Source organism: Sinohyriopsis cumingii, chromosome 1 (genome assembly GCF_028554795.1).
Source record: "Sinohyriopsis cumingii isolate HCF-2022 chromosome 1, ASM2855479v2, whole genome shotgun sequence".
Lineage (NCBI taxonomy): Eukaryota > Metazoa > Mollusca > Bivalvia > Unionida > Unionidae > Sinohyriopsis > Sinohyriopsis cumingii.
In genome coordinates, this window is record NC_142961.1 from 192,568,834 (window position 1) to 192,596,820 (window position 27,987).

The following is a 27,987-nucleotide window of genomic DNA, read 5'->3' on the forward strand; positions in this document are numbered from 1 at the left end:
AATACTGCTCTATCACCCAAGACTGCTGTGCTAAGGCTTACTCATTTTTCTTAAGTTCACATAAAAAAAAATACGAAGAACACAAATGTAATAATCTCCTACACATCAATGAAAGTGCCCATTGTATTAGTAAGTGAATCTACTTCGTAGACTTTGAGTTGGGCCATATTGGCAAGAACAATTTACTCACATGTGCAATGATTGCTTAAGCAGGTTTACGAACATTCCAGAGTAACACGGAAATGTATGCACTGGCAGCCCCAGGTGAGAAAGGAGTGAAATATATAATCACCTGTGGTTTGCAATTATGGTGGGGGTGGAAGTGCAGAGAGATTCCTAAAATGACCTGAGGAGGGGGCATTTTCATAAAAGATTGTGATCTGAAAAAAATTCTGACAGCAGTTAATTCCTCAGAAAAGAGCTAAATATTGTCAATGATATAAAAACAGAGAATACCCAGTAAGTCTCTTACCAGTGTGAAAAGAAATGAAATCTCTTCCCTATAGTACACGAGTTAAATTTATTGGAAATACCTGCCACATCGCAACCTCTGCAGAATCGGTGTTGTTTCAGACTATAGAAAATTGTCATGGATTATAAATAAGAAAGATCACTTCTACAGTAAGGATTACAGGGTCTTTTTATTTTTTAAGAAAACAACAGCAAATCAGATGGTTTAATGGTAAGAAGTCCAACTTCTACCCAGTAATCAAAACAATCTTCCGGTGTGTGTTTAAGTTTTATTTTGGTATTGAAAATATTTACTGTTAAGGTCTCTCAAGGTCAAGTCAATTAAGGGTAAGATTAAATTAAATGTTCTTTCATGGCCTTTGCAGGATTGGAGGAAAATGTTTTTGAATGACCTTTCCACATTAGGAGACAAATGTTACTAAATTATATTTCCCTCCAATCTGAAAAGTACTTTCATGACCTTTCCATAACTGGAGAAAAATTCAAGGTTCAGGTCACTCACGGTCAACATAATTCTGGGTCATTGCTAGTCAAGGTTAACTGGGGTATCAGTCAATGTTGAATACACATACACAATCTTATTATTAATTTTTTTGCAGAGTTGTCTCTTAAACATCTCACACTTGAAATCTGGAGTAATCAAGCATACATTTTTAATACAGGAAACTCAGACTTAACACTGTTCTGCACCAAATAGTTATTTAGCAAAAAATTACACAGTCCAAAGACGTTTCACAAATCACAACTCTTTTGCAAGAATGTTCACACCCTCCCCATATGATTTCTGTAATCTTTATACACCCATAACGCTCTTAACATTTATATTCCCTTCATTGTGCATGTTCATCCTTTCGGTTTTTCTTTACCCAAGCAACATCTGTGATGGTCGCAATGGAACAGAGCTTTAGCAAACAATTGGCTGATCATTAAAACAAAATTTCTTTACTCATATGTTTCTGAGACAAGTTGTTCCCCATTTAGCTTCAGGTCTAATTATTAAATAAATGTATATTCTCTAATTACAAGTCATGTTTCACTTCACTAATGTACCAGGCAGTGTATTGTAGCTAAGAAGTGAACTATAAATGCACCTTTCTCCAATTTTTATTATTAAGTCACAAAAAATTCCACTTTAATTTCTCTGGTAAATACTGTGTACAGGGTTCCCACGCTACCGAGAAATCGAGAAAAAATCAGGAGAAATGATAAGTTACAGAGGGACCTCAAAAAATCACTTTAACATAGAGAAACCTGTTGGGGTGTGTGTTAGGGAACAAAGCTGTTTATTGAGTGCATCTTCATTTTATAATCACTGCCATAAATTTTTAATCTACCAGCTTTCTGTAAAAATTCCATGTCAATTTGCACTTATTCTGCATTTCACCCGTGAACTTCCTGCATTCTGTTTGCATTCCATTTTCATTTCAATGGTAAAATTATCCCTTCTGGATCTTTAATAAACCAGAAGTTTTAGTTTTAATCAACGAAAAACCAACATAAATATAATGCTTGACACTTTTTTTTGTGATAGATACTTCCAACAGTAACTTAATCATTAAAGTAACTATTCAGACTACATAGGCCCAGGAATCATTAAAAAAAATCTATGAAATTAAAAGTATAATAAATGAGAGAATAATGGATCAGATACAAAACAAATAAAGGCTAGTGTACAAGTTTTTCATTCATATTTCTTCTTGCAAGAAGAAATATTGCAATAAAAAGTTCAGAATGTATTTCCTCATTCATAATAATTTTACAATTTACTCCATGTCTTCAGATCATAAATCTGTCAGCCTGAGCTTGAGATTGTGTCAACTGCTTGCAAAGAATTCTACATTTAAAAAAACTGCATTTTTTAATGTCCAGTTTTGGACAAAACTGCAGAAACAGGTGAACAATTAAAAGACAATTTGGTTTATGGGAAAAGCCTTAAGTGAATGATGACTCAGCTAAATCTTTCATGAACAATGTTGCATATTTTATAAATCATACCTAACTAAATACATACAATTACAATTATTCATATTCAAGAGTCCCTCAAATGAACTGACTCTACTGGTTGAATAGAATTTACAGGAATTCAAGACAATACCATTTCTTCCTTTTAGTTGTAGACATTTTTCATTATAACAAATTCAAATTGGCTGTGGAAGTGGCCATATTGGCTTTCAGACTGGCACCATTTTCATGACCATTAGATGTCTTTTGGTGACATAAAATCGCTATGTCAATATAACCATCCATTCGTGGGGAGTAGTGACAAGATTTTCAAAAGGCCACTGTGACACATATCAGATGTTCAATTGGCACCATTTTCATTTAGGACCAAGTAGGTATCATAAGAAGTCTATTGGTGAAACTGCATGTTTTAATGTGACCCTCTATTTGGGAGCAGAGATAATATTTTCAAGATGGCCACCATGGTGGCACCAAGGGTTTGTTTGCATAATTTTTATTTAGGACCAATTTGAACTCTTCTGCTGAAAACACATCAAAATAAATTTCCATTTAAGAAAAGTAGCAATAACAAGATTTTCAAGACAGCCACCATGGAGACCATATTGGACACCAGATCTGCACCATTTTAATTTGGGATCAAGAAGACATTCTGGAGAAAACAGAATGCTACTATAATTTTCTGTTTTGGAACAGTACCATGATTTTCAAGATGGCTGCCATGGCTCTTGGATTGGCATCATTTGCATTTAGAAAGGAATAAGAGGCACATTGGTGACAGCACAATTTCAATATGCCCAGCACTCTTGAAGAAGTAATAAGAAAATTTTCAAAATGCTCATATTGCAGGTCTTGCAATAGAAAACCACCAAACTAACTTGAAAATATTCACTACAAACTCACAAGAATTTTTGTCCCAGAAATTAACTGTAAAAAAACAAAGGATGAATCAGTAAACATTTAGTCTGATTTACAGCCTTTTAGTCAAAGAGTTTCCTGTGACCTTTCCTACCCAATTTTAGATATATTGACATTTATGTTCAGGTGTGAGGTCACTGCCAACTGAAAGTTTGTATTCGCCAAGACCACATAGTGTTGGCATTGAGTAGCCACTTATTTATGGGCCAAGCAAACTTAAACAACCTTTTAAACACAAATGTCAAAACATGTAAATGGGGATAGGAACGGTCACAGGAAACTTGGATTAATAATCATTCACATACAACTTCACCTTATCTTTCTAATGAAATCTGTAAATATTTATATAACCTTGTTTCGAAATATAATAGTTACAATCCTGATTTGTTCTAAGCTTTGAGGGCAACAGCTGTATAATGTGGATTTACACAATAAACTCTTGAGTGAAACTGGACTTTGTCTGTTCATTCAAACTTTCAAAAATTATGTATGACAGCATAAATAAATGCTGACTGGTGACAACGGAAACTTTGCTAACCATCAGACTTAAAAATATGAAAATTATTAGTCCAGCAGTAAACTGACTAGCACCTGGCCAGCAGCTAATTTGGAGCCCTGTACCAATCTGTCTAAACTGAGAGCTACTAATAACAATATAATAATGAAATCTGACACACGTCAGGAAAGGTTCATGTTCTGGTGACTTCCCAGTAAACTTTGTTTCAGTAACCTATGAAATAAAGTGTTGTTTTTCATGTTCTGGAAAGTTATGGTAAGAAACCTTATGTTCTGAGTGATAGTTTGAAATGTGAAAAATGAGACTGATGAATTGAAAGATCAGCAAAACACTGACTTTGTATTAGTACCCATCAGATTTCCATCATGTTGAAGATCCCGATTTCAATCAGATTGATAACATACTGTCAGGTGCATCCATATTCAAGTACAAACATTTATTTTCTCTTACAAACACTTCATTCAAATTTACATGAATCACACAACATTAATTCAACTCATGTTCCATATTAATTATATTGCACTCTCATACTCGAGTGGATGTAATTATAAAGCATTCTGCCTTTAACCATTCCTTCACTCTTCCATAGGAAAAATAACATCTCCACGTTTTCCACTACAGTCTTTTATTCTGCCTTTGCAAAATATTAAGAAACTTCCCTCTTGTCATTTCTCGTGCTGAAATATAAATGAAAATGACTGTTTGAGGCAGTGGAAACATATTATGGGCAAAAATTGCATGTATGTGAGAACATAATTGTATAGTAATGAAGGCTTTTCAGCACTCTATGTGGAATATCTATAAACCTTCAAAAGACATCTGGCAACTTACTTGAATATTTCATTTGCCATTTCAAATTTTAGGTTGCCAATCCCTTATAACTTGGATGTTACACAGACTGTGAACAGAAATCAATTGAATTAATGGTAGGTGGGAACAGGTTTTACTTAGGCAAATTAAAAAGTGCTTTCAAATGTTCTAAGGTTATGTTTAAAAGTATACATAGATCTGTCAACAGTCAATATCTACTTCAACCTCTGGCCTGCTATAGAAATTCACCACTTTGAGTTATATGGATATTGCCTGGATTCAAATTCACCAACAGAGGGCCCTGACTTTCATTTTTTTCTGACAATACATGAGGTTTTATATCAATAAAGTCATTTATTATACTGATCTCTTACAGGCCTTAAACCCGACTTGTGATGTGTAAAGAGGGCAATTTAATCTAGAAATTGGGTCTCAATCGAAAAAGGATTATGATGTGTACTGGTTTGTATGAGGGCTGTTCCATTAAAACATACATCGGACCCAGGTAAGGCACTTTTAAAGTGGGGTACTCACCCATAGATGTAATTTAGAATTTTCTTATCATTTTAATATGAACTCTGTGAAACCAAAGTACCCTGCCATATATTTTAAAAATACCTTCCCTGGGTATGTTTAACTGTAACAACCATGAGCTGTTTTTAGTGTAAAACTTGGTATACATTTGTAATTATAAAGAGTGAATCTAATTTTCCAGTTGCAGGATTAGGATTCTTAAGGTCAATGGATGGTGACCATTTGAGAATTTTCACTTGCCAGTACCAAATTTTAGTTGCAAATATGACTATTTCAGTCATACGTTGAAGGAATGCTTTGCAAATAGGTATATTTGCATGGAGACATTTTAAAAAATCCTGCTTTCTCCAAGCAATATTTAATTGTTCGTGTAACACTTCACTGAATTCTTTAAATTAATCATGTAAACTTAGATAAAACTCAAAAGCTACCATATTTATGAAACCAGAAATGCATCCAGTGGATAACTACCCTTTCCAAGTATGATATAATTTACAAACATTGGTTCAAGAGGCATGGGAAAATTTTAAGACTAAGAGGTAAAAACTCTTCTTCATGGAAAAAGTGAAAATGGAATCTTAGGTCTGGGTTTGTTTTTGTTTTTAATATTTGGTTCCGATTATTTTATGCCTTTAAACGATTTCCAAGCTGGAAAAAAATTTACTCTGGAAGGGCACACTTCTCAGTACATGGGACTATAACTTCAAATTTTGACAAACACTATAATCAAATTCAATATACCTTCTAGTACATTATGCGATGGCAGATCTGGGTCAGTACAGTTTTCCATGGGGCTCCACTTATAAGCAAGTATATAAGGCTGGCCTTCTCAATGATTAGCCAATGCCAAATATGCTTTCAATCTATCAAGTCTATCAAAAATTACTAGAATAAAACAACATTTGTGACACATGGGATAGTATGTATATATGAGCTGATGTTGTTGTTGTTGTTGTTGTTGTGGGGTTTAACACCATTTTTCAGCACACGATTGGCTATTCATGGCAGCCAGTATTAATGGTGGAGGAAGAACCCAGGAAAACCCTGGAAAGAACCACCGACCCACGAAAAGCTACTGGCAAGCTTTCTCACATACCCGCATTGGCCGAATCCGAGACTCGAACCCATGCAGACAGAGGTGAGATGGCAGTGATCCGTAACGGAGAGCGCTTTAGACCACTCGGCGCCCCCATGAGCTGATGTATAACTACAATATATACATTAACTGATGTGTAACACTATAATATATGTACACCCTACCTAAAATATTTATTAAAAATAAATAAACTCCATAACAGGCTAGCAGTATGATAATTTAACCCTACCTTCATCTAAACCCAACTGATAGGCTAAATTCTGAAGACCTCGGACTTTTTCTATTAGCTGTGAGGTGGTCAGGCTGCCAAATTCTGTCAAGATGAAATGTAAATACTATTATGCAGTGTATCCCACTCTAATCCTATTCTTCTGATGGTACACCCAAAGAAATAAAGTAAAGCTGCACTGCTTTTCATTTAGCAGTAAGGTAAACTATAAAAGTACGTGGTTCTGGTTACGTTGAAAAAATAAATCAGGGTAGCTAGGTCAGTACAAACTTCTTTTTTCTTTGGTCCAGGTGGATTTAAATGAAGCATAAACTAGAAAATCAGCACCATTGGCATCATGAATTTAACTTCAATCGTATTTACATCCCTTTGTTAATTTCTTTTTTCCACAAAATTATTTCCTTTAAAACTGTAGGGTTGGTCAGGCAACCAGAACTATACATTCTTTTCTACTTTGACTAAGGTATGAATAAAGTATAAAATGCAAAACAGGATATATAAGTTCATATGAACAATCTGAGCTAATCAGCATCATGCAAATATCTGTATCTACAATCTCATAAAGATGACAAGAATAATTATCAATGTACAAATCTGCTACAGCAGTTATCTCTGTTGAATAGATACCAGCATAAAACTGTCAACAAGTCCTATCTGAATATACTTTTGTGCATATTCACCTGATTAAAAAGATCAGTTGCTCATAAATTAGACCGGTATCCCATGGATGACCTTCACTGACCAGTTTAAACTTGAATTTTTTAAAACATTACTAATATAAGTTAAAACTAATGGCAAAACTCCATTTTCGTATTTAAGAAAGTATTCATGTTTGTACTAGTAATCCACAATATCAATATCTTATTTAAGTAAGTAAGAGCAATATTTTTTTAGTAATAAAGTCTAATCACAGCACCAACAGCACATTTGGAACAGCTGAAAATATACAGACTAATATAGAAGATTAATACTGAGATAATGAGTGTTAAGTCTTGCAAGGAAAAATACCATGACTGTCAACCAAAGCTGGTCTGGACTGGGACCTGCTATGCATTTGGTGTGAACTAACAATAAAACAACCATGCAGAAGACAACTTGTTAAGAGGTATCAACATGTCAACTTGCCAAGTTTCATCAACATAGTATCAAAACAAGTTTGATTGGTGTTAATGTTATAGGGTTCAACACCATTTTTCAGCACAAGATAGGCTATACATGGCGGCCAATATAAATGGTGGAAGAAGAACCTGGGAAAACCCCAGAATGAATCACTGACCCACAAGAAGCTACCGGCAAACTTTCTCACATGCCCACAATGGCTGAATTCAAGACTCGAACCCACACAGACAGAGGTGAGATGGCAGTGCTCCATAACAATGAATGCTTTAGACCACTCGGCCACTCAAGGCCCAGGTTTGATTAGTGTAATAGGGTTATAAATACAGAGAATGTGACAAATGGCTGAAAATAAAAACATCAATGAAGCATGAAATTAGGTCACAGTGACATATACAGTATGCAGTTCAATTCTTGAGATGCATCAGCATTTCAATTTACATGAAAGTATGTGAAATAGTACCAGAGATATTGAGACTATAATGACTGAATAGCCAAAAACATTTAAGTGACACAATGAGATTTATCCGTATAACAAATGCCATCTTAGTGAAATCAATTAAGGAACAGTTGAAAAAATAAAAAACACTAAAGAAACCTACATGTGGCTTTGTTATGGCTGAAAAACTCTTCTTAAGATGAATCCATGTGCCAATTTTCATTAGCATAAGTGAAACAGTGTCCATCATATTTAAAGTGCAATGAACATACAGGTTAAAATACAAAATTCAAGTCACAATGACCTATTTAAATCATTTATTTTCAGTTCAAAGCAATGTCACTTTCTGGTTATACTGTTACACTGACTTAGGCTTATATTATTAAATTTGTGCCAGCTACTTCAAAATATAATGAGATGGCTTGTTATCCCTTTCTCATTACCTCATGAAAGTTCAATTTGTTGGATTTCCTTATTTAGGAAAGCCTTGATAAAGTGGATGTACCCATATAAAGAACACCTGTAAATATAGCACAACATTTATCACTCCATTTTTTCCACTTTACCTGGCCTATATTTCAAGGGAATTCAATTGTATAGGATATAATTTGGTGGTCCTTGGATGTCCATTAATAGTATTTCCTAATGACCATTTTATCCTTGCATGACACAGTGATCCTATTATGTAGTTCCCTAGTGACCCTACATGTTTATATGCCATGACCCTACATGTTTACATGCCATGACCCTACATGATTACATGCCATGACCCTATATGTTTACATGCCATGACCCTACATGTTTACATGCTATGACCCTATGTTTACATACCATGATCCTAAATGTTTACATGCCATGACCCTACATGTTTACATGCCATGACCCTACATGTTTACATGCCATGACCCTACATGATTACATGCCATGACCCTACATGTTTACATGTCATGATCCTAAATGTTTACATGCCATGACCCTACATGTTTACATGCCATGACCCTATATGTTTACATGCCATGACCCTATATGTTTACATGCCATGACCCTACATGTTTACATGCCATGACCCTACATGTTTACATGCCATGACCCTACATGATTACATGCCATGACCCTACATGTTTACATGTCATGATCCTAAATGTTTACATGCCATGACCCTACATGTTTACATGCCATGACCCTATATGTTTACATGCCATGACCCTACATGTTTACATGCCATGACCCTATATGTTTACATGCCATGACCCTACATGTTTATATGCCATGACCCTTTTACCATAACAAATTACCATATTTGGGGTAAATTAATTCAAAATGTAATCAATTAAATGTATCCAGATGTGGTAAGCTCCCTGGTTCTTGATTTATCTTTCATGTTTTGAGATTCAGATAGTAAGCAAATTAGAACTGGAGATTTTCAACCCCTCAAGAAGTGAAATCTGAAGCTTCAACCTGCTCTCCCCACCTTTTGCCACGTTTTCAATTTCACTTTCACCAACAATTGACATTTGTTGTGCTTCATAACCACAATGAAATCCTACAAAAGCTTGGGACGTATGCTTTGATCCTGAAACTATACAAAAGTGTAGGGGTGTAATGATACCCCCGAAACTGTTCCTAATGTGGATTCAGGTTTTATTAAAAAGAGAAAGCTATCAATCTAAATATCCAAAATTCACATATATTTTAACTAACACACCATGCCAATGAATACAAGTGAATTTTAATTATTTAGAAGGAGAGAAAGGCATTTTTTAAATGAATCTTCAGAATTAAACAGTCTGACCCAAATGAATTACATACACTGTATTAAAAAAACATGATTTGATATGTTCTGTTATATTTTACATCTAATTTTAGTGATTAAATGCTGAAAATTATTCAGTGCATGTATTTTTTTCAGTTAACCACTTATGGGCTTAACTGATTAATCTATCAGCCTTATATCTTTCAGTTAGCTAACAAATTTCTTTCAATTAACTAGTCCATTTCCTTCAACTAACTAATCCACTTCTTTGAATTAACTAACTGATTTCCAAATCATTGTTCAATGACTTTCTTCACCTTAGAATCGCAGATGACACCTTTTGAAGTGGGGTGGGGGGGAGACAGCAGCTATTTGTTTTACTTCATCATTATGCATGGCCTGACAAAGCATACTTTTGGAGTCCATCCAGACAACTTGTATTATTCCCTTTTCATAGGAAATACTATCTTAATAGACCAGTTTCACTGTATTTACATTTGACCTAGTCTTATTTCACCTTATCTCTCACAAGGCTCCAAGAGGTCACTGACAAATAAGGGTATGGTATTATTTTTTTTTTGAAGCACCAGCACATGGCTATCCCAAAATTTGGAAAAGTTAACTGTATGGCTGCCTCGAGATTATGTAAAATATAACTGTGAAGATGAGATGACATCTTGTTTCATTTATATGGGCAGTTTCTTTCATTGGTTTTGGAGACCTATTAAATTTTATCAAAAATTTGGTTGGAACAATTGCAAAACTAATACATTTTGAGATAGGGAAAAAAAAATATGTAGTTTTACTTCTACAAAGTCTGAACAGAGCGCCTTCTATTTATACTGGAGCTCAATTACCAGACCCTAAGATCTCATGCAGCCACATGCAATGAAACTACATTTTACTATAATAATTTCTAAATATAATTAATACATTGCCTGTGTGTGCACTTAAATAGCTATGCAAACTTGTTATGTCTGATCATGCCATAGCAACAAGACTACAGTTGGAGTTTTTGCCGATGTCTGCATTTGGTAATCAGGTACCCTAATATTCTTTTAAAAGTTAAAGGAGGTTTAAATGAAGTAAATATAGGTGTATTGAACTAGAACTGGAACAAAACCGACTGACCTTGTAAAAGATTGATATCATCATTCTCTAAATCAGCCAGCCACTTTGGAGGCTCACTGGATTTTGCCTCTAGCTGAAATGGAATTCATGTAGATGCATTATGAGCAGTAAAAATAAATTCTCATCTACCAACTTGTGTTATCACAGTTGAACAACAAAATTAAAATTATATTTAATTTACCTGAAAAGAATGCAAAGCCACACATATTTTTTAGAAACACTGGCTTTAATATATGGTTACTTTAGTTCTGTTCCTCTGAGGTACAATACAATATAAAAATAAAAAATCAACCCAACCCTAGCCTTAATATGAGGGACTCCTATCAACACTCTTTCTAATATTACTTTTAACATTGGTTGTTCAACTGAAACATACATGGCATACAGGGAAAGCATTTGTTTAAATTCAAATATATGCCAGGTCATTTGGATTATTCACAGAGTTTATGAAAAGGATCTGAAACTCTAAACTGCATTTATTTGTGACTAGTCCATGTTGCAAGTACCTTCCTCTGGGTTCTAAACATGTTTTACTAGAACAGCCCAGATACTACTTGCCAGAATCAACCAATTCAAATTAAATATTGTATCGCTATATCTCTGCTTATAAAGTCAGTGTGAGCTTTTCTTTTAATTCTTAAAGCATGAACGACTTTCACATCAAAGTTGAAAACGAGAAACTTGAAAAAGTGGCTGCACAATAAAACAACAGTACACATCAGACTGAGTCAACAGTCACACTTAGATAAAATTTTTTAAACTAGATCAGCTACTTTTTGTTTTCATCATGTGCAGCAGAACAAAACTATATGATCATCCTACATGTTTTACCTAAATTATCAGATATCCATATTCGGCAAAGACCTGTCTTTGAAAACTGAATCCTGTCATAATAAGAGATAAAAGACAAAGACTGCATCTTGAACAAGGTATACTATGCACATTGTCACTTGCTTTCACATATATTACACATAAAAAAAGACTGCCAGCTGCACTCCTAACATACAAATCAGGGGAAAGGTTGGTTTTCTAACTGGTTTAGTCTAGTAGCATCACTTTGATTACTGTATTTACCGCATATGTTGGGACACGAAAAAATAATTATTTTTTTTCCTGTCCCAGAACTTATGGTGAAACATTTTTTCACTCTGGTCATATGTCCCAAGACTTAAGAAACAAAATAAATTTGTATTGCATTTGTGCTCCCTCCCCCCCCCAACTGCACATCGCAATAAAATAGATAAATAAAACACTTAATTGATAATAAAAAGAAAGAAACTAACCTTGTGTTATTATCATTTATTCCTTTTTTCAACATGAGCATCAAAGAATAAAATATTTCCACGAAATCCATATAAGTAGCATAGGCTTCCATACTGCTGCGTGTATCAATTATGTCAGATACCACACACCATGTTGTTCATTGACATGAACACTGAGAAACAACTGTGTGTGGTTGTGCTCAAAGGTTTGAACATGTTATCCGACTGAAAACTGGAGCCAACAAAATCGCATACAAGAGGGAAATAGTCAACTGATATCTTGAAGATGCCATTCACGCATGACACGGTGTTGGGTGCAAAATAATCATGACTGAATTATATCCAGGTCTACTGTATGACAATATCTCGCAAAAAAAAATCATCATTTGAAAACACATTCACTTGAGTGCAAGTGACAGTCTTTTCACCAGCTAGGGTTACATAATTATCCTTACTATACCAAGCATGTAAGCCCTGGTGGTGAATAAACATGACTGGCAGCAAGCAGTTAACTCCTTCTTTGAACCTACCGACAGGACATCAAAGACAAAAGGTTATTTTTATTACAAAGCAGGCGATCTCAAAAGCCGACCCCGGTTACTTTATTTTGTAAAGGATATCAATACAAAGTTTATTTTATTGAAAAGCAAGCCGACATCGGAAGTTGACTATGGATTCTGTGAAGTGAGCCGATTTTTTTTTTTGAATATACAAAGACGGCCGAGATATGGAAGCATACTTGGGTTCCTTTTCAACTGTATTCATGGGAATTTTGAAAATAAATTGAAACAATGGAACAAATTTTAAAGTGACACAATATAGTGCTTTGCGCACAGATGTCGATGACCCAGCATCACCCAGAATATTTGGTGAAAATAAAATCGTGATGAATTCGTTAAGGCCAGAAGAGAACTATACTGTATACCAGTATCTCGCAAATAAAAATCATTATTTTAAAACACATTCACTTGAGTGCAAGTGACAATTTTTTCGCCAGCGCGGGTTACATAAGTATCATTAATATTTACCCGCAGACATCAGTGCACCTTTGTATTAATTATTACTAAAGTTGCCAAGCACATATAAGCCCTGGTGGTAAATAAACCCAACTGGCAACCAGCAGTAAACTTCTTTGAACTTGCCGACAGGACATCAAAGACAAAGGTTATTTTTATTACAAAGCAAGCAGACGCTGGAAGCCGACTTTGGACACGGACGCCAAATTTTTTTTAAAGGATATCAATACAAAGATTATTTTATTGCAAAGCAAGCAAGACTACTGGATTCTTTTAAGTGTGCCAATTTATTTTTTTTTAGCTTTGAATATACAAAGACGGCCGAGATATGGAAGCTAACTTTGGTTCCTTTTCAACAGTATTCACAAAAAGTTTGACAATGAAGTAAAACAATGGAACAGTTTTTAAAGTTGCACAATATAGTGCTTCTTGCGCGAACATCGATGACCCAGCACCATCCAGAAGATTTGGAGAAAATAAAATCACGTGATGAATTCATGATAGCCAGAAGAGAAACAGATCATTTCGCCGACAATATGATCATTAACATGGATGAAACTCTAGTGTACTTTGATCGCATTCTTGGATGGACTGACGATAAGGTGGGCATCAAAAGTGTGAGAATTAGCAAGACTAGTACATATTTCAAAAAAGTCTTCCTTTTGTTCTTGCAGTTTCCACTTCAGGTGGTGTGTTGCCTCCAACAATTTTTCACGGTATGAGAAAGTCAAAAAAGTATTCATGTACCAAAATAATAGACTGTACATGTGCAGAAGGGTTGTGTTGATGAGATGCTGCTGCAGTGGATTAAAGAGTTTTATCTTAAGTACAGTTTTATATTTAAAAAATAAAATTTCAGTTGGATTGCAATTTCCGACATGTAATTTTCGAATGATTTAAAAGGTGTCCCACAACTTATGACTCGAAAAAAACCATGTGTCCCAGAACATACAGTGCACAAAAAAATTACTTTTAAAATTAATTTATGGTGTCCCAACAAATACGGTGTCCCAACATATGCGGTAAATACGATAGTGTATATTGTGTACATACTGAGAAAGTTTGGTAAGCATTGCAGTCTTAAACTGCACAGAGCTTGATTTGTTAGCACAATATGTGAACCTCAGACCTTGATCCATTGGCACATGATATAAACTGCACATGACTTTCATCTATTAGCATTTGTGAAATGCATAAAGGTTTTCATCTGTAAGCATATGATATGACAGTTTACAGCTGGGTGCTCAATACACTATATGTTGTATTCTATGTTGATAAAAGACACAAGCTTGAGAGTTGCAGCCTTAAACTGTAGAGACCTTGATCTGAACTGCATAAAGACTAGGACCTGTCAGCACGCAATGTGATCTGCACACAAACCTTCTCTTTCTGTATATCATGTGAACTGCACACAAACCTTCTCTTTCTGTATATCATGTGAACTGCACACAAACCTCCATATGTCAGTATATGATATTATAGTTTGCAGTTGGGTGTTCAAAATACACAAAGACAAACTAAATTGTGTGCTTTATTCCAAGCTGATGGAAAATAGAGGTTTGATATAACACAGGGATACATAGAGATCATAAGACTGAGACTCATTCCAATGCTGTATAAAACATGTCCGTTCCCCGACTTTGAACAAAACATGCATGCAGTCTTGTGTTTATTGCATATACTCAATATTTTTATGCATATTTTTATGCTGTAAAACATGTCTGGAATTCAATGCAAACTGATTCATTATTTAATGCATCTATGAAAATCAAGGTGCATATGTCTGCAAAAATACCTAAATAGTTCCACTTTTTGTGTATGTTACCTATCGATTGAACAATCGTATCAACCATAATAGATTGCTTAGGTTGTAACAAGATGCAATTTCTAACATTTGATGAGGTTTTTGATTTATCAACCCCAGAAAATAAATATCCACTGAGGTTTCAGACTGTGGTGAATATAATTTTTCTGGGGTTGATAAACCCTTGTAGCAACCAAATCAAGTCAATAATATTTTATTACATATCTTTTAATTTGTCTCTTGCCCTAATATTAATGTCTTAGCACTTTATACATTTTTCTTTTAATTATGTAAGAAGCTGATAAAAATTTAATTATTCAATATCATAATAAAGTTACATGATGCCCAAGGGTCCGGCACTGCTCTTTTGTCTTACATAACTTTGCAGTTCACCAACTCACGAAGCAGGCTTATTCAAAATTGTTAGAATAAATTCTACAGTATGTAAACAATCTCCCAAAATATATTTCATGTTAACTGTAACTCTTTTATATCCAGTTACAAATTCTTTCAACAGAAAAAGGCATAATTTTCATCATAATTATGATAGTTCAAGACTTGCATAAAATAAGCCTTTAATTCAAGTTTGATCAACATTGGAACCAAAGATGCAAGATAATCTTATTACTATGCATGGCTGTTGCATATTATCAAACTCATCCAAGATCGGAATTATATAAACACACATTCCAATTTTGATCCAAATCAGATCAGAAAATTGACCTTGAGAGAGGTGACATGGCTAACCAATTAGATGCAAAGATCACCTCACAAATATGCATTGATCTCACTCATTACTTAAACGATTTTGATCATACAAACCCACATACAAGTTTTGATTTAAATCAGATCAGATATATGGACTCCAGAGTGGTAATATACATGAATGACATAGGACCTAGGGCCATGCTATAAACTCTGTTGATTTTGTGGCCAAGAGAACTAAAATTATTAAACAGGCTGGAAATTTTAAAAAATTATTTTAACCATATATTGCAGCTTTTAAACTGTAATTTTAAGCACAATTACAGAAATGAAAGGCACAAAAATGGGCCATTGATTCAATGGAAAATACATTATCAATAATCAGCAATATATTATGTACACTCAATTAGGTATATTGTTAACAAAATGTTGAGTGAATCATTTAAATCTTATATTACCCTCATGTGCAAATGTGGGTACTGTCATGTTTAGCAATGGCAGCACGTGGTGGCATATGACAAAAGTGAATAAGGCACTTAACTTGGATTATTACAACTTTTCCACTCCTTAATTTCATTACACCTTATAAATTACCCACACAGGATTTGTACCATATCAGAAGACAAGAATAAATAAACAGACAGAGAGATATCAAGCATATATAAATAATGTGAAGAAAATGGCACTCACCTTTTTCTCTGCAGCAAACTCTGCTACACCAGGAACTGAAGAAAAAGTACATAAATAATTTGGCCAGAAAGTTATTACATATATTTTGAAGACATTCCTGTGTACTACTGATATCAGAAGACTTCAGGGAAAAAATGCCTGACATATTAAAACCTTTCTATGATCCTAACTTATGAGCAGTATAATTCTGCTGCAGTTTCAGTAAAATGCTGTGTAATGCCATCCTACCCCCCAATAAACAAAAACAGGAGGCCCAAGTTGGACATACTTTTCACCTGGTTACTTAACAATGGTGGACCATTTTACTAAGAAGGCATATGTAGTATTGTAATAATGTATCCTATGCAAATTATCTCCACATATCAACCCATGTTTCAGTCAAGATAAAAAATGGACCAGAATTAGGATTTCTAGAGTGGTACCAAGCTCAGTCAATTACATGCTCATTACTTAAACAGTCCAAGATCCTGAAGATAGACGCATATATTCCAAGTTTTATTCAAATTACATGCAGATCACAAATATGCATTCCAGTGTCAAGGAGCTCAGCCAATTTGATGCATGATTACATAATTGATAAGCATGAATCCTGCTCATTATCGATCCAGTCAATGACAATGATGATAATAAACCAATATATCAAATCTGATCAAACTTAGATTAGAAATACAGCCTTGAGAAAGGTAATACGCTCCAACCAATCTGGTACAAGATGACCTCAGTAACATGTACAGGCCTCTCTCACTGTCCAATCCATCCTTTGATGAACAAAGCCCACGTTGTAAGTTGCATCAAAATCAGATCAGAAATATTTCTCTCTGATAGGTAACAAGCTCAGCCAATCACATGCAAGATCACCTCATATGTATGCATGGATCTCACTCATTATTTAAACAGCTTAAGATCTAGACGACATAACCAAGATCTCGATGACAGATGCATATACTGCAAGTTAGATCAAATCATATGAGCAATATGGCACTGATCCTGATGACAGATGCATATACTGCAAGTCAGATCAGATCATATGACCAATATGGCATTGATCTTGATAACAAATGCTTATTTTCCAAGTCAGATCAAATCATATGGTCTTGGCTATCAGATGTAAAAATCACCTCACTAATATAGATGAATCTTGCTCATTATCAAAGTCACCTAAGACTTTGATAATCTGAACTGATTATTGAAATTTTATCAGAAAAATATGGACTCCTGAGTGGCAACAAGCAACTGACCAATGGATGCATGTCATCACAGGGCCAGGTGAGTTAAATCCCTTTCTATTAGCTGCCCTCTAACCTTGACCTTTAAGATTTGATTGGCTGTATGCATGCTGCAAAATTTCAAATAATGGAAGTATCTGACATTTAGAATTATGCAATAAAGTTCCAGAGAATCTTGCAAACAATCTGCTGCAGAAACAATGACTGGTAGGTCAGCTGACAGCAAACAATGAATTTCTAACCAGATCTTTCAGAGAGATATATGCATTGCTAAAAGCCCCTGTTACTACAACTTGCTCAGCAAATTCAACTTGTTGTGATTTCAAAATCATATCAGTATAAGGTACCTGTGAAATTCAATATTCTAAAGGTAAAGTCACGCTGCAGAAACCAAAGTCAGGAGATAAGTCCGAAGGAATAACTCTTGTAAGTCATATCACGGAATCATGGAATCAAAGGTCTCATCACTGTAAAGCTGCCTACAAAATCTGGTTCAAGTACAACAAACCTTGGCATGCAAAGTCTCCTGTCAATGCTGCAGAAACCAAAGTTAGGAGAATATGCAATCAGAGGGCATAACATTGGCAGATTGTTCTCTGCAGAACTGAAAATTAAAATCTTTTACATTTTCATTAATATAAAACCACATACAAGGTCTGGTTGAACTCCATTAAAGCTTGGTAAAGTTATGCTGCAAAAACAAAAACTTGTGTAAAGGATTTCAATGAACACCGAAAACTGAACTTATTCAATTTTTTACCAATGTAAAACTGCATGCAATATATGCTTGAAGTCAAACAATCCTTGGGAGAACAAAGCTGCAGAAACAAATGACATGAGCGTAAGCAATCAGGGGACATAACTACTCTAAATGAGAAGAGAAATAGCTGGAAATCAATCCCTTTCAGACTTCATATAAAGCTGCAAACCACATCTGGCGACTAGAACCTGATGATGGCCTAATCATGTACACTATCATGGAGAATACATTCATTTTACTCATCTCAAGTACTCTTCTAGATTGACTGGGAATGAGGCTTGAACTAGACCATTATTTCAAGAAAAACGTGACACAATTTTCATCATACAGGTGAACAGTGGTGCTTAAAATATAAATCCATGATGAAAACATTTTGGATGAATCAATTAGCCCTGTACTATTTGGAACAAAACAATGTTAATGTGTATTTGTTTTTTCAAGAGTCGCAGCTCTGATAACCAAGAGTCCTCAAAAGAACTGATGCTCTAAGAATTCCAAGAATTCAAGCAAAGACCGTTTCTTCCTTCCAGCTGCTGAAAGCTGAAACCATCTCCAGTGATCTTCAGCTATAACAAGATTTTCAAATAGCTGCTATGGTGCACTATTTTCCTTTAGGACCAACAATGCCTCATCAGAAATCTTTTGGTGAAACTATATATCTATGACCCTTGAGAATTTCACATAATTTGAACTGGAAACTTGGATTCCTGACAGCCCTTCAGAAGGAGTAATGACAACAATATTTTCATGATAGCCACTCATGTGGCCATATTAGATATCAAGCAGTAACATTTTTATTTAGGGCCAACTAGAATATGGTATGAATGCATTTGTAAAGTTTCATGACAATCCTCCAAGTAGTTCAGGAGAAGTGATATCAAACTCGTGCTGCTGAAAAGATGAAAAATGAACAACAGATCATCCCATAAACTCTTCTGGTCTATGACCAGTAGAGCTATAAAAGTAAAATCTTTCATGTATCTGAAAGGCAAACAACAGACAGAAAATCTGAAGTAAGGCATGGAAGGAGAAGAGGAAAATGAATGAATGAATGTCTACTTACTTTGCTCTGGCCACAGATCTGGTGAGGCTCTGTCTAGTTTTTCAAAACTTAACAGGTCTGTATCTGTCAAAAGCTCTATTAAAAATTAAAAAAGAATAAAGACTGATAAATTTAAATGGCATCTATTTAAATCATCTTCTAACTTCAAATACAGAACAGATTTTGACTGCTTTAATATAGTTTCTAACATGATTCAGTTGAAGCTGTGAGGGTGAAATGAAGCAAGGGTCTGCCACATAGCATAGTGGTTAAATGGTTACCAGCCTAAATTCTCATTCCATCAGCAGTTTTGACAAGTGTAAACTGCATCAACTGTCCAATGTCATTGACTTCCTCCTGATCAGGAGCCATGGTGGCTCAGTGGTTAGTGTGGCAGACTCATGACCAATGGGTGCGAGTTCGATTCATATCATCATATCAGCCTGGATCTTGGTGTGTTCTTGAGCAAGGCACTCTACTCCAATCGTCTCAGCACTAAATAACCTACTTGTGTTGCTGTGCCATAAAGCCTATCTCATGAGCTGCCAGAATATTTTTCGTCCAGTTCAAATAAAATAATGTACTAACTTCAAATAAAAACTTAAAAAACAAGTATTTTGATGGAACATTAATGACGTGGCATAGAGACCTTCAGTTCTTTGGGATGATACTGTATGCATGAAATTGCACGAGTGTTGCAAACTAATCTCATGAAACTAACCTAGATGTGAAGCATAGGTCAGTGATATAATTTTTTGGGATCTGCTGTACTCACAAGACACATAGACAAAGTTACAAGACTCAGGAGCCCAAAAATTTCAAGAAACTGACTTTAGCAAAAAATCTGTCTTTATGCCCCAATGCCACTGTTATCATAAATTTCACTAGTCTTCCAATCTAACCGAAGTTTGGAAGGAAAGATATGATTTGTTATAATAAAAAAAACTATCTGACATAAAACGTTCTTTGAAACAATCAGGATATTGGGTTTAAATAACCTCAAATATTCAGTTAAGATTATGAGTTGCTACCCCTTAATTCAGTCAACATAGTTGCTAGTAATTAAGATCTTTTTCAGGAGTATTCCAAAATGTGGTAATGTGATACATTCAATAAATTCTGCATGGGACTAATCTAATAATAACAACACTTGCATGAAGTGCATAAATTGATTCGAGAGGAAATGAAGAGAGACAGGCCCACTTTTTGTAAGCATATCTGATAAGAAAAAGCATATACATGTATTAGCTAAAAGCAAAACTAAGGTGAATATTGGTGATCAGCTGAGGCACTGGAATATACAAAGAAAGGATCTTATATTGAAGACAATCCAACATAGCATGATGTTAATTTCTTATTCCTACTATCAACTGCCATTGTTTTACCCCCTGATAAGGTCAATCAACAATGGATTAAGTCGTACACATGTAGAAAATGGCAGGTTATCTCAGTTCAGAGGAGAAATTATACTGCTCATAATGTGATGAAACATCAGTATTATTTGGTTTAATGGAACCCAATCATCTTCAAGATTGAGTATTATTCAGAACATTTTGCATGTGTGACTTTTTGCAATCAGCAGCGGCATTCGGTCTTTAACCAAGATGTGGAATAATGGGTACAGGGACTTTCTTTTTCTGAGATGGTGTTGTACTCAAAAAGAAATATCTACAAATTTATACCACTCTGTGACCAACAATGCACTTGAAACAGACTTCAAAGCAAAATATTACCAATGTGTCATAGACAGACAGACAGGCAAGTGTAATACTAAATGTCCCTTCCACTTTTGCAGAAGGTTAGAAGAAAGAAAAAAAAACACCAACACAGCTAGCTTTGTAAACTTGATTTATTCCACTATAACTATACAAACAGAAGTATATACTTGTAAACAGTATTTCTCACAAGACAAACACTGTTTGACCATCTTGTTTTTCCTTGTAATTATTAATATTATTAGACTGGACACAATAAATGCTCAAACAATCCGCTGAAGATACTACTGAGTTTGAATCTTGCGATATGGTTAAATTTCCCATGACTATTCAAGCTTCACACTGGCATACATCAATCATCCTTGCTGTTGACTCATGCAACAATGTTCCAACAAACATGGTATCACATCTACTAAGACCAAAAGCAAGAAATGTATTTTTCCCTTTGCAATGGTTTTAAAATTAGGGTAGGATTATATACACTGTATTTGTATGTATGTATGCACCTATATATAAAAAAATGTTTAGTTTACATAATGTACTAAGCCCATCAAATACTAGACTAAACCAGTTCAATTAGATGCACAAAACAATTTCAAGATTTTGGTGGTGGGTTAAGTGCTAGGGTCAGCAACAAAAAACAGACAGTTAGCCAATCAGAAACAGTTTTTTTTTTATCCATAACTTTCCCTAACACAGATATTGCCATTAGCATAAGCAAATCATTTTTCTACAATTTCAAAGTTTTACCAAAAATCTATAGTCCAAAAGATTTAATTTAGAATTAACTCTCTAAACATGAAGTTGTAAAGTTCAAATTATTCATCATAACATCAGTGATCAATGTGTTTGAGCAGATAAACATTATGGTGTGCCAGACACAGTTACATTTGCTCTCATGTACATGTTAAAGTGGTTGTACCAAAGTAGTTTGGAAATGATTTCTATAGCCATTTTCTAGTTATAGAAACTAAAATAATTAAATTTCTAGTTTAAGTGGCAGTTGATAAAGTGTTTTTACCAATATGTAATTACCAGATTACTGAAATCTAGTCGCTTCTATCAGTTAAAAGTAATTGCAATGTATAGATTCTGCTGTGATGTTTTGAAGTCATAGGGCCAAAATATATTGTATCTCCCTATCAAAAACTACGCAGTTTTAAATATACTAAGGCCAAACAGATTCAAAGTACATATAAAAAAAGGGATCTTAGTGTGGGGAAAAAGTAAAATATGTAGCAGTACCAATATCAGGTTTCTAACTAGTAATATGTGGGGTGTGTGAATATGGGAATTTCAGAGACAGATGTGAGGGAAGCAATGATAAATCTGGGTAACTAGGTCAGCATCATAGAAACTAACATAAGTTGGGTGTGAGAACATATCAAAAGCAAGTCAAGTTTTGGGGTTTCAGGAAGACTTTGACAAAGCTAAGTAAACAGGTCAGCATCATGATATATCTGGATTACTGGGTCACATTCCTGCTGTTTCAACACCATTTTGTTATGGTATGATCTGGAGGAAGGGAGCTGGCATTCATCTAGTAATGGTTAGCCAATCATATTCTGAATGTGGGGAAAGGGTATAAGATTACAATATGTGTACATAGATAGATACAAGATAAAGTGTGGGGTAGAAAGCAGATGGCAGAAAGACACAAAGCAGAAAGAAAAGCAGAAAGAGGACAGAGAAAGAAAAAGGGACTGCAGAGATAAGATGAAGTTGGAGATAAGAATCAGACAGATATACAAGATGGGGAGTTAAGAGGAGGGATACCTAATAGACATAATGGAGTGATAGATTGATATTCTGAGTGGAGAAACAATGTAAATAAATATTAGTGTAGAATTTGGAGAGACGGACAGAACTAGTGTATATATTGGATATAAACATTAGATTACAATATGACAGTGTTTTAATTAGTATATCACTGGTCCCTGCCTCACCCTGACGTCAACATAAAGACCAAACAGGTCAGACAGACCGACAACACCTAACGGGTCAGAATACACTGCATATGAATAAGACCCATTCATACACTACTTGCATGTTGTGTTTATAATGCTCGTACAACAAAAAGAATTTTCAACTTGAAGATAAAGTACTCCTTAAAACTAATGTTAAATGTAAATATACATCATGAGAAAGAGGGGACACAGCTTAACTGAAAGAACCAGTTATATACACACAAACACCTATCCAAAGGTAAAGGCACTTCTGAAAATTCAAACCTAGCTTGACCCCTGTATGTCCTGTGTAAACGTCACTCTATTTATATTTTTTAGCAATTACATGTAATATCAATACAACATAGGCACAATGTGAAAAATAGTCCCACAATGTAGGATGTCAACTGTAATGTGTATAATGATAATAGCTGGTGAGAGGATTAATCACATCTTAGACTGACATCCCCCCCACCACCACAGGATGCACTCCAGGGTCAAACATCTTATAATGTTGGACTATGTGGCCAAGAGTTATTATTACTTAAATTTATCCAAACCAATCATATTTACCAATTATCTAACAAACTTAAATAATGCTCAAACATTATTATTATTTCAATACACCCAAAAATATGTTTCTTCCTGCACTGGTTCTAAATTTTAGGTGGGTAAGTAGGTTTTTTCTGAGAGCCTTTTATAAAAAAATTATATATATTATAATGATTAGCATAAATAACTTACAAAGCTCTTCTACAACTGGACAAAACCAGATAAATTAGATGCAAAAATCAATTTTCAGGTATTTTTTCTTCTTTTTTTCTAAATGTTAAATTTTAAAACATCATATATATATATATATATATATATATATATATATATATATATATATGCTTATGCTGATGTCTGGCCTTATTACTGTATACTGTAATATAACCCAAATAGCCATGCTACCTGACTAGATACATTCAACCACCTCAAAAAGCAGGAACGAGAACGACTACCATCTACCAAAAAACAGCAATTTAATTTATTATAAAAATGTACTGGAAATTTTTTTTTGCCGACATTTAAAAGAAAATTTATTACTTTTAAAGCACCGATGTACTAAACAAATTGTAAAAAAATTCTGTCAATGTTCTACAATTATTAGATGTTGCTGCATCAATAACAAACAGGAATTACTTTGGGCCTTCAAACTTAAGGAAAGTCAGTATCAAACTTAAAAGGATTAGAAACTGATTGACTGTTTCATTTTCCAAAATTGATTGGAACATAAATATTGTGCTGTAAAAGTTACCTGTTTGCAAGGAAAATATTCTTGCCTATGATCGCTATCAATAGTGGCGTAAAACCCAAATACAATTTCCAATATTTCAAAATTATAGATATCTGGACATCAAGCTAAATGAAGGTGGAACATCTTGCAAGAATGTTTGTTAAACTTTTTAATTTGTTCATGTTTTCATTTCTCTGTGAATTGCCTTATTCCCTTGGTAGCCTTGGCAAGATGGCAATTGTCTCTGGCTGACCAAAATCTAGACCAATTTAAATAATGTTCATGCAGTGCTCAAAAAATCTGATAGCATGATGCATGAAGCCCCTCTAATTTTACATTTTAAGTGAGGTGCCTGTTGGGCTTGTCAAAAGTAATTTAATTTGCCTGAGTAAATGTATTTTTAAGCTGTTGAAATATCTGCCATAACACAGCGCAATTTGAATCAGATGGCCACTGTCCTATGTGAAATTGAGATCCAATTTTAATCAGACTGAAGCATGGTGTGTTATGCTAAAAGTATGATTTTGTATTCTCCCCCCCCCCACCCGACACATTCATATTTATAGAAAACACAATTTTCAGTAATCTTCAAAAAAGAACCAAAAACAAACCAAAACAAAATGAAAAAGACACCACAATCATTATAAACACGTTACATGCATCAAGTACCGGGTATCAACGGTAAGCGGTCATGACTGGAGCTGATGTAAAACTATCCCTTAGTCAGTTAAAATAGTGACAATTAAAGGCAAAGAGGTCAGGTATAAACAACTATTTCCACATATTACTTATAGGATAACAATAGACAGAGTTGTTCAAAGGCTGCAATGGGTGAGCCCATTGTGCTAATTTGCATAGGTAGGTTCAGGAAGTGAAACAACCCGTTATAGATAAATCAAAGAGATGCTAGGTGAATGTACAAGAACAAAAAGTTATTACATATTATTGCCTTGAACTAGAATGTTTATGTCATATGTGTTATATTTTCGACAAGTTGTGAACAGCAGCAATGTTTCTTTGGAGTTGAATTTTACTGCATATAGAGAACGCAAAGCATAATTATTTAAGTTGTCGGAATATTGTTCAAGTGTAATTCATTTTTTAACCTAATTTACAAAGCAATAAGCTGTCAGCAAAGCCAAACAAATATAATTTTCAAATTTCTTGTTTGAAAGAGTTTTACTTTGTAAAGAACAAGAGTGTAGTGATAAACACTAACAACACTTGCATTACCTTCAAGCTCCTTTGAACCCAATTCAATTTATATTTGAACTGAAGCTATTGCAATGTTGTGCAACAATATTAAAATTAGTAAAAGTTTTCGGCATGTGGAACTTGGAGTCCAGGCTTGTGGAATTTCAGTCAGGACTTGGGAGCTTATTTGTCAGTGTGCGGCATGTGTCTAAGAAAATGTCTTTGAGCACTGATGTGAAGAAAATAAGCAAATATACACCACATGCTACAAGGATAATATATATCAGAGTGAACTGTCTATGTTGTTGTAGGGTTTAACGCCATTTTTCAGCACACGATAGGCTATACATGGCGGCCAGTATTAATGGTGGAGGAAGAACCCGGGAAATCCCGGAAAGAACCACCGACCCACGAGAAGCTACCGGCAAGCTTTCTCACATACCCACATTAGCCGAATCCGAGACTCGAACCCACGCAGACAGAGGTGAGATGGCAGTGATCCGTAACGGAAAGCGCTTTAGACCACTCGGCCACTCGGGGCCCCTGTGAACTGTCTAGTGAAATGTGTTTGTTAACAATCTGATATAGAACAAATGAGATTATCATTTTTTATATATGCATGTGTTTTGTTTTCTAATGGGATTAGTCTGATACATGAATTTTCTAACATGAGATAATACTTGAATTCACTGACTATTCATATATATTATTTAACACATTGTGAGGTGTACCAAAAAAATATAAGTTGTCAAAATACAAGTGTATTTCAGACTAGTTTATTATTTAATTAAAAAAATTACTGGTTTTTTCTCTCTGTGTAAATCGATACGTCATTTCTGTAAACATCTGATCACGTGCTATTTGGGGTCAAAAATCCATTTTGTATCCAGAAAGAAGAATCATACATTAATTAAGAAAAGTGATATTCATAAAGTGTACAAAAATACCCCACATCTAGACTCAAAATCCACAAAAAATGTGATTTTAAATGGCAACGTGAAGACCCACTCCATGACCCTCTTGAACCTGTAACCCAGACAATTTGATCTGCTATGTATCTTTCAGAAACATACAAATAAATACATTATATAAAAGATGGAAATGTATACCTTAAAACAGAACTGTATTTTAATCCAAGTTTCCAATTTTGCATGAAGTTGTCCCACACGTACAAAATCGTCTGCTACCCAAAGTGTCTACTTGCCGCTAAAACATAAATTCTCAACAAGTTCCCCAGCATATAGTCTGTTTCTAAATTTTGTAGTAATTGTTCCCCATCAACAAGACGTTGTAAACAAATTACATCCTATGCACTGTTGTTGCCATGTAATAGCTTATTTTTTTAATAAAATGTTGAACTTTACTAACTTTTATTCCAAGATCAGTTTACTTTGCTTAACATCTCTTGCCATTTATTGGCATTTTTATGTTCAATTGTATAAAACTAGCTATAAACCTGACCTAATTACTGCTGACAGAAACAGTCCAAAGTAATATATTTCATTTCTATAGTAAGATGAATAAACAGTACATCTTTTCAAAGCTATGCGCAGAACAGGCCGACGTTTCGCTAGTCAAAAAACAAGGGGGTGGTATCCCGTGTCCAAAATTAATATTATTCTGAACTGAATATTCTGGTGACAATTGCATCTTTTCAAATGGTAAGCATTGCTGTATTTTATTTTTGTCAGTCGCTTGAATTCGGTATGCGTTTTACTCCAATACTGGAAACGAAAACCTTAGGTGCGCATAAATGCCCGACAGCAGTATATATACGAATTTATGCTATTTAAGTTTTACCTCAATATACCTTTCAAAATTGGAAATTTTGCTAATTTTATACATTACCAGTTTGTCCACCGTTTGAGTAACATGGGCAGAAATTTATTTGCTTGTTACCCAAGTGAGAAGGGTCTGCTAAGACTACTGTCGTGTTTTCCACGAAAATGGGACAAAACTATTACGGGTGGCTAACCTCTTCATTTCGACAACCAGGACAAGAATTTTTAAAAATTCTCAAGTAAAAAAAACGTTTTCCTGTGGATCATAAATAATTTCAATAAAGTTTAGTATTATAAATTTCCAACAATTTATACAAATTGAAATTACCCGCATTATTGGTAGACGACGCCATATTTAACTACTTACAGAATGGTTGTTGATTCTGCTTCAAAGAGAAAGCTAAGTTCCGGCAGAATTCCGTGTACGATGATATCCGGCTAACACTGATTGAACACAGTCTTATCTTGTCAGGGTCAATGTTTCAAGTTGGAAGATCAAAATCGCAAAAGTTATCTTTGAAACAGTGAATACTCTAAATATCTTGTTAACACAACAAACATAAAATAAATCAAGATTTTTTTTTTTAAAATTCA

The 27,987-nt window shown here is 34.5% G+C and overlaps 1 protein-coding gene across 2 annotated transcripts; it reads right to left on the reverse strand.

Annotated features, from left to right (window-relative positions):
- Window positions 1-622: 622 nt before the first annotated feature.
- LOC149808597 (protein lin-52 homolog) lies at window positions 623-27,777 on the reverse strand. Of its 2 annotated transcripts, XM_089979745.1 has the most exons (6): window positions 27,722-27,777; window positions 19,500-19,574; window positions 16,451-16,485; window positions 10,974-11,046; window positions 6,535-6,618; window positions 623-4,542 (listed from the first exon to the last, which is right to left on the reverse strand). In XM_089979745.1, the coding sequence occupies exons 1-6, from the start codon at window positions 27,744-27,746 to the stop codon at window positions 4,481-4,483; spliced, it is 354 nt and encodes a 117-aa protein (XP_089835871.1). In that variant the 5' UTR covers window positions 27,747-27,777; the 3' UTR covers window positions 623-4,480. The 2 variants fall into 2 exon arrangements, with proteins under 2 accessions (XP_089835871.1, XP_089835880.1); XM_089979754.1 differs by lacking the exon at window positions 6,535-6,618.
- Window positions 27,778-27,987: the final 210 nt, after the last annotated feature.

Bases quoted from the DNA above. Each gene is read 5' to 3' on its own strand.
- LOC149808597 (XM_089979745.1), bottom strand. From the start codon at position 27,746: ATGGCGTCGTCTACCAATAATGCGG. The intron at 6,619-10,973 runs GTCAGTCGGTTT...TCATCTTGACAG, and splicing joins TGATATCAATCTTTTACAAG to AATTTGGCAGCCTGACCACC. The intron at 4,543-6,534 runs GTAGGGTTAAAT...TTTATATTTCAG, and splicing joins TCAGTTGGGTTTAGATGAAG to CACGAGAAATGACAAGAGGG.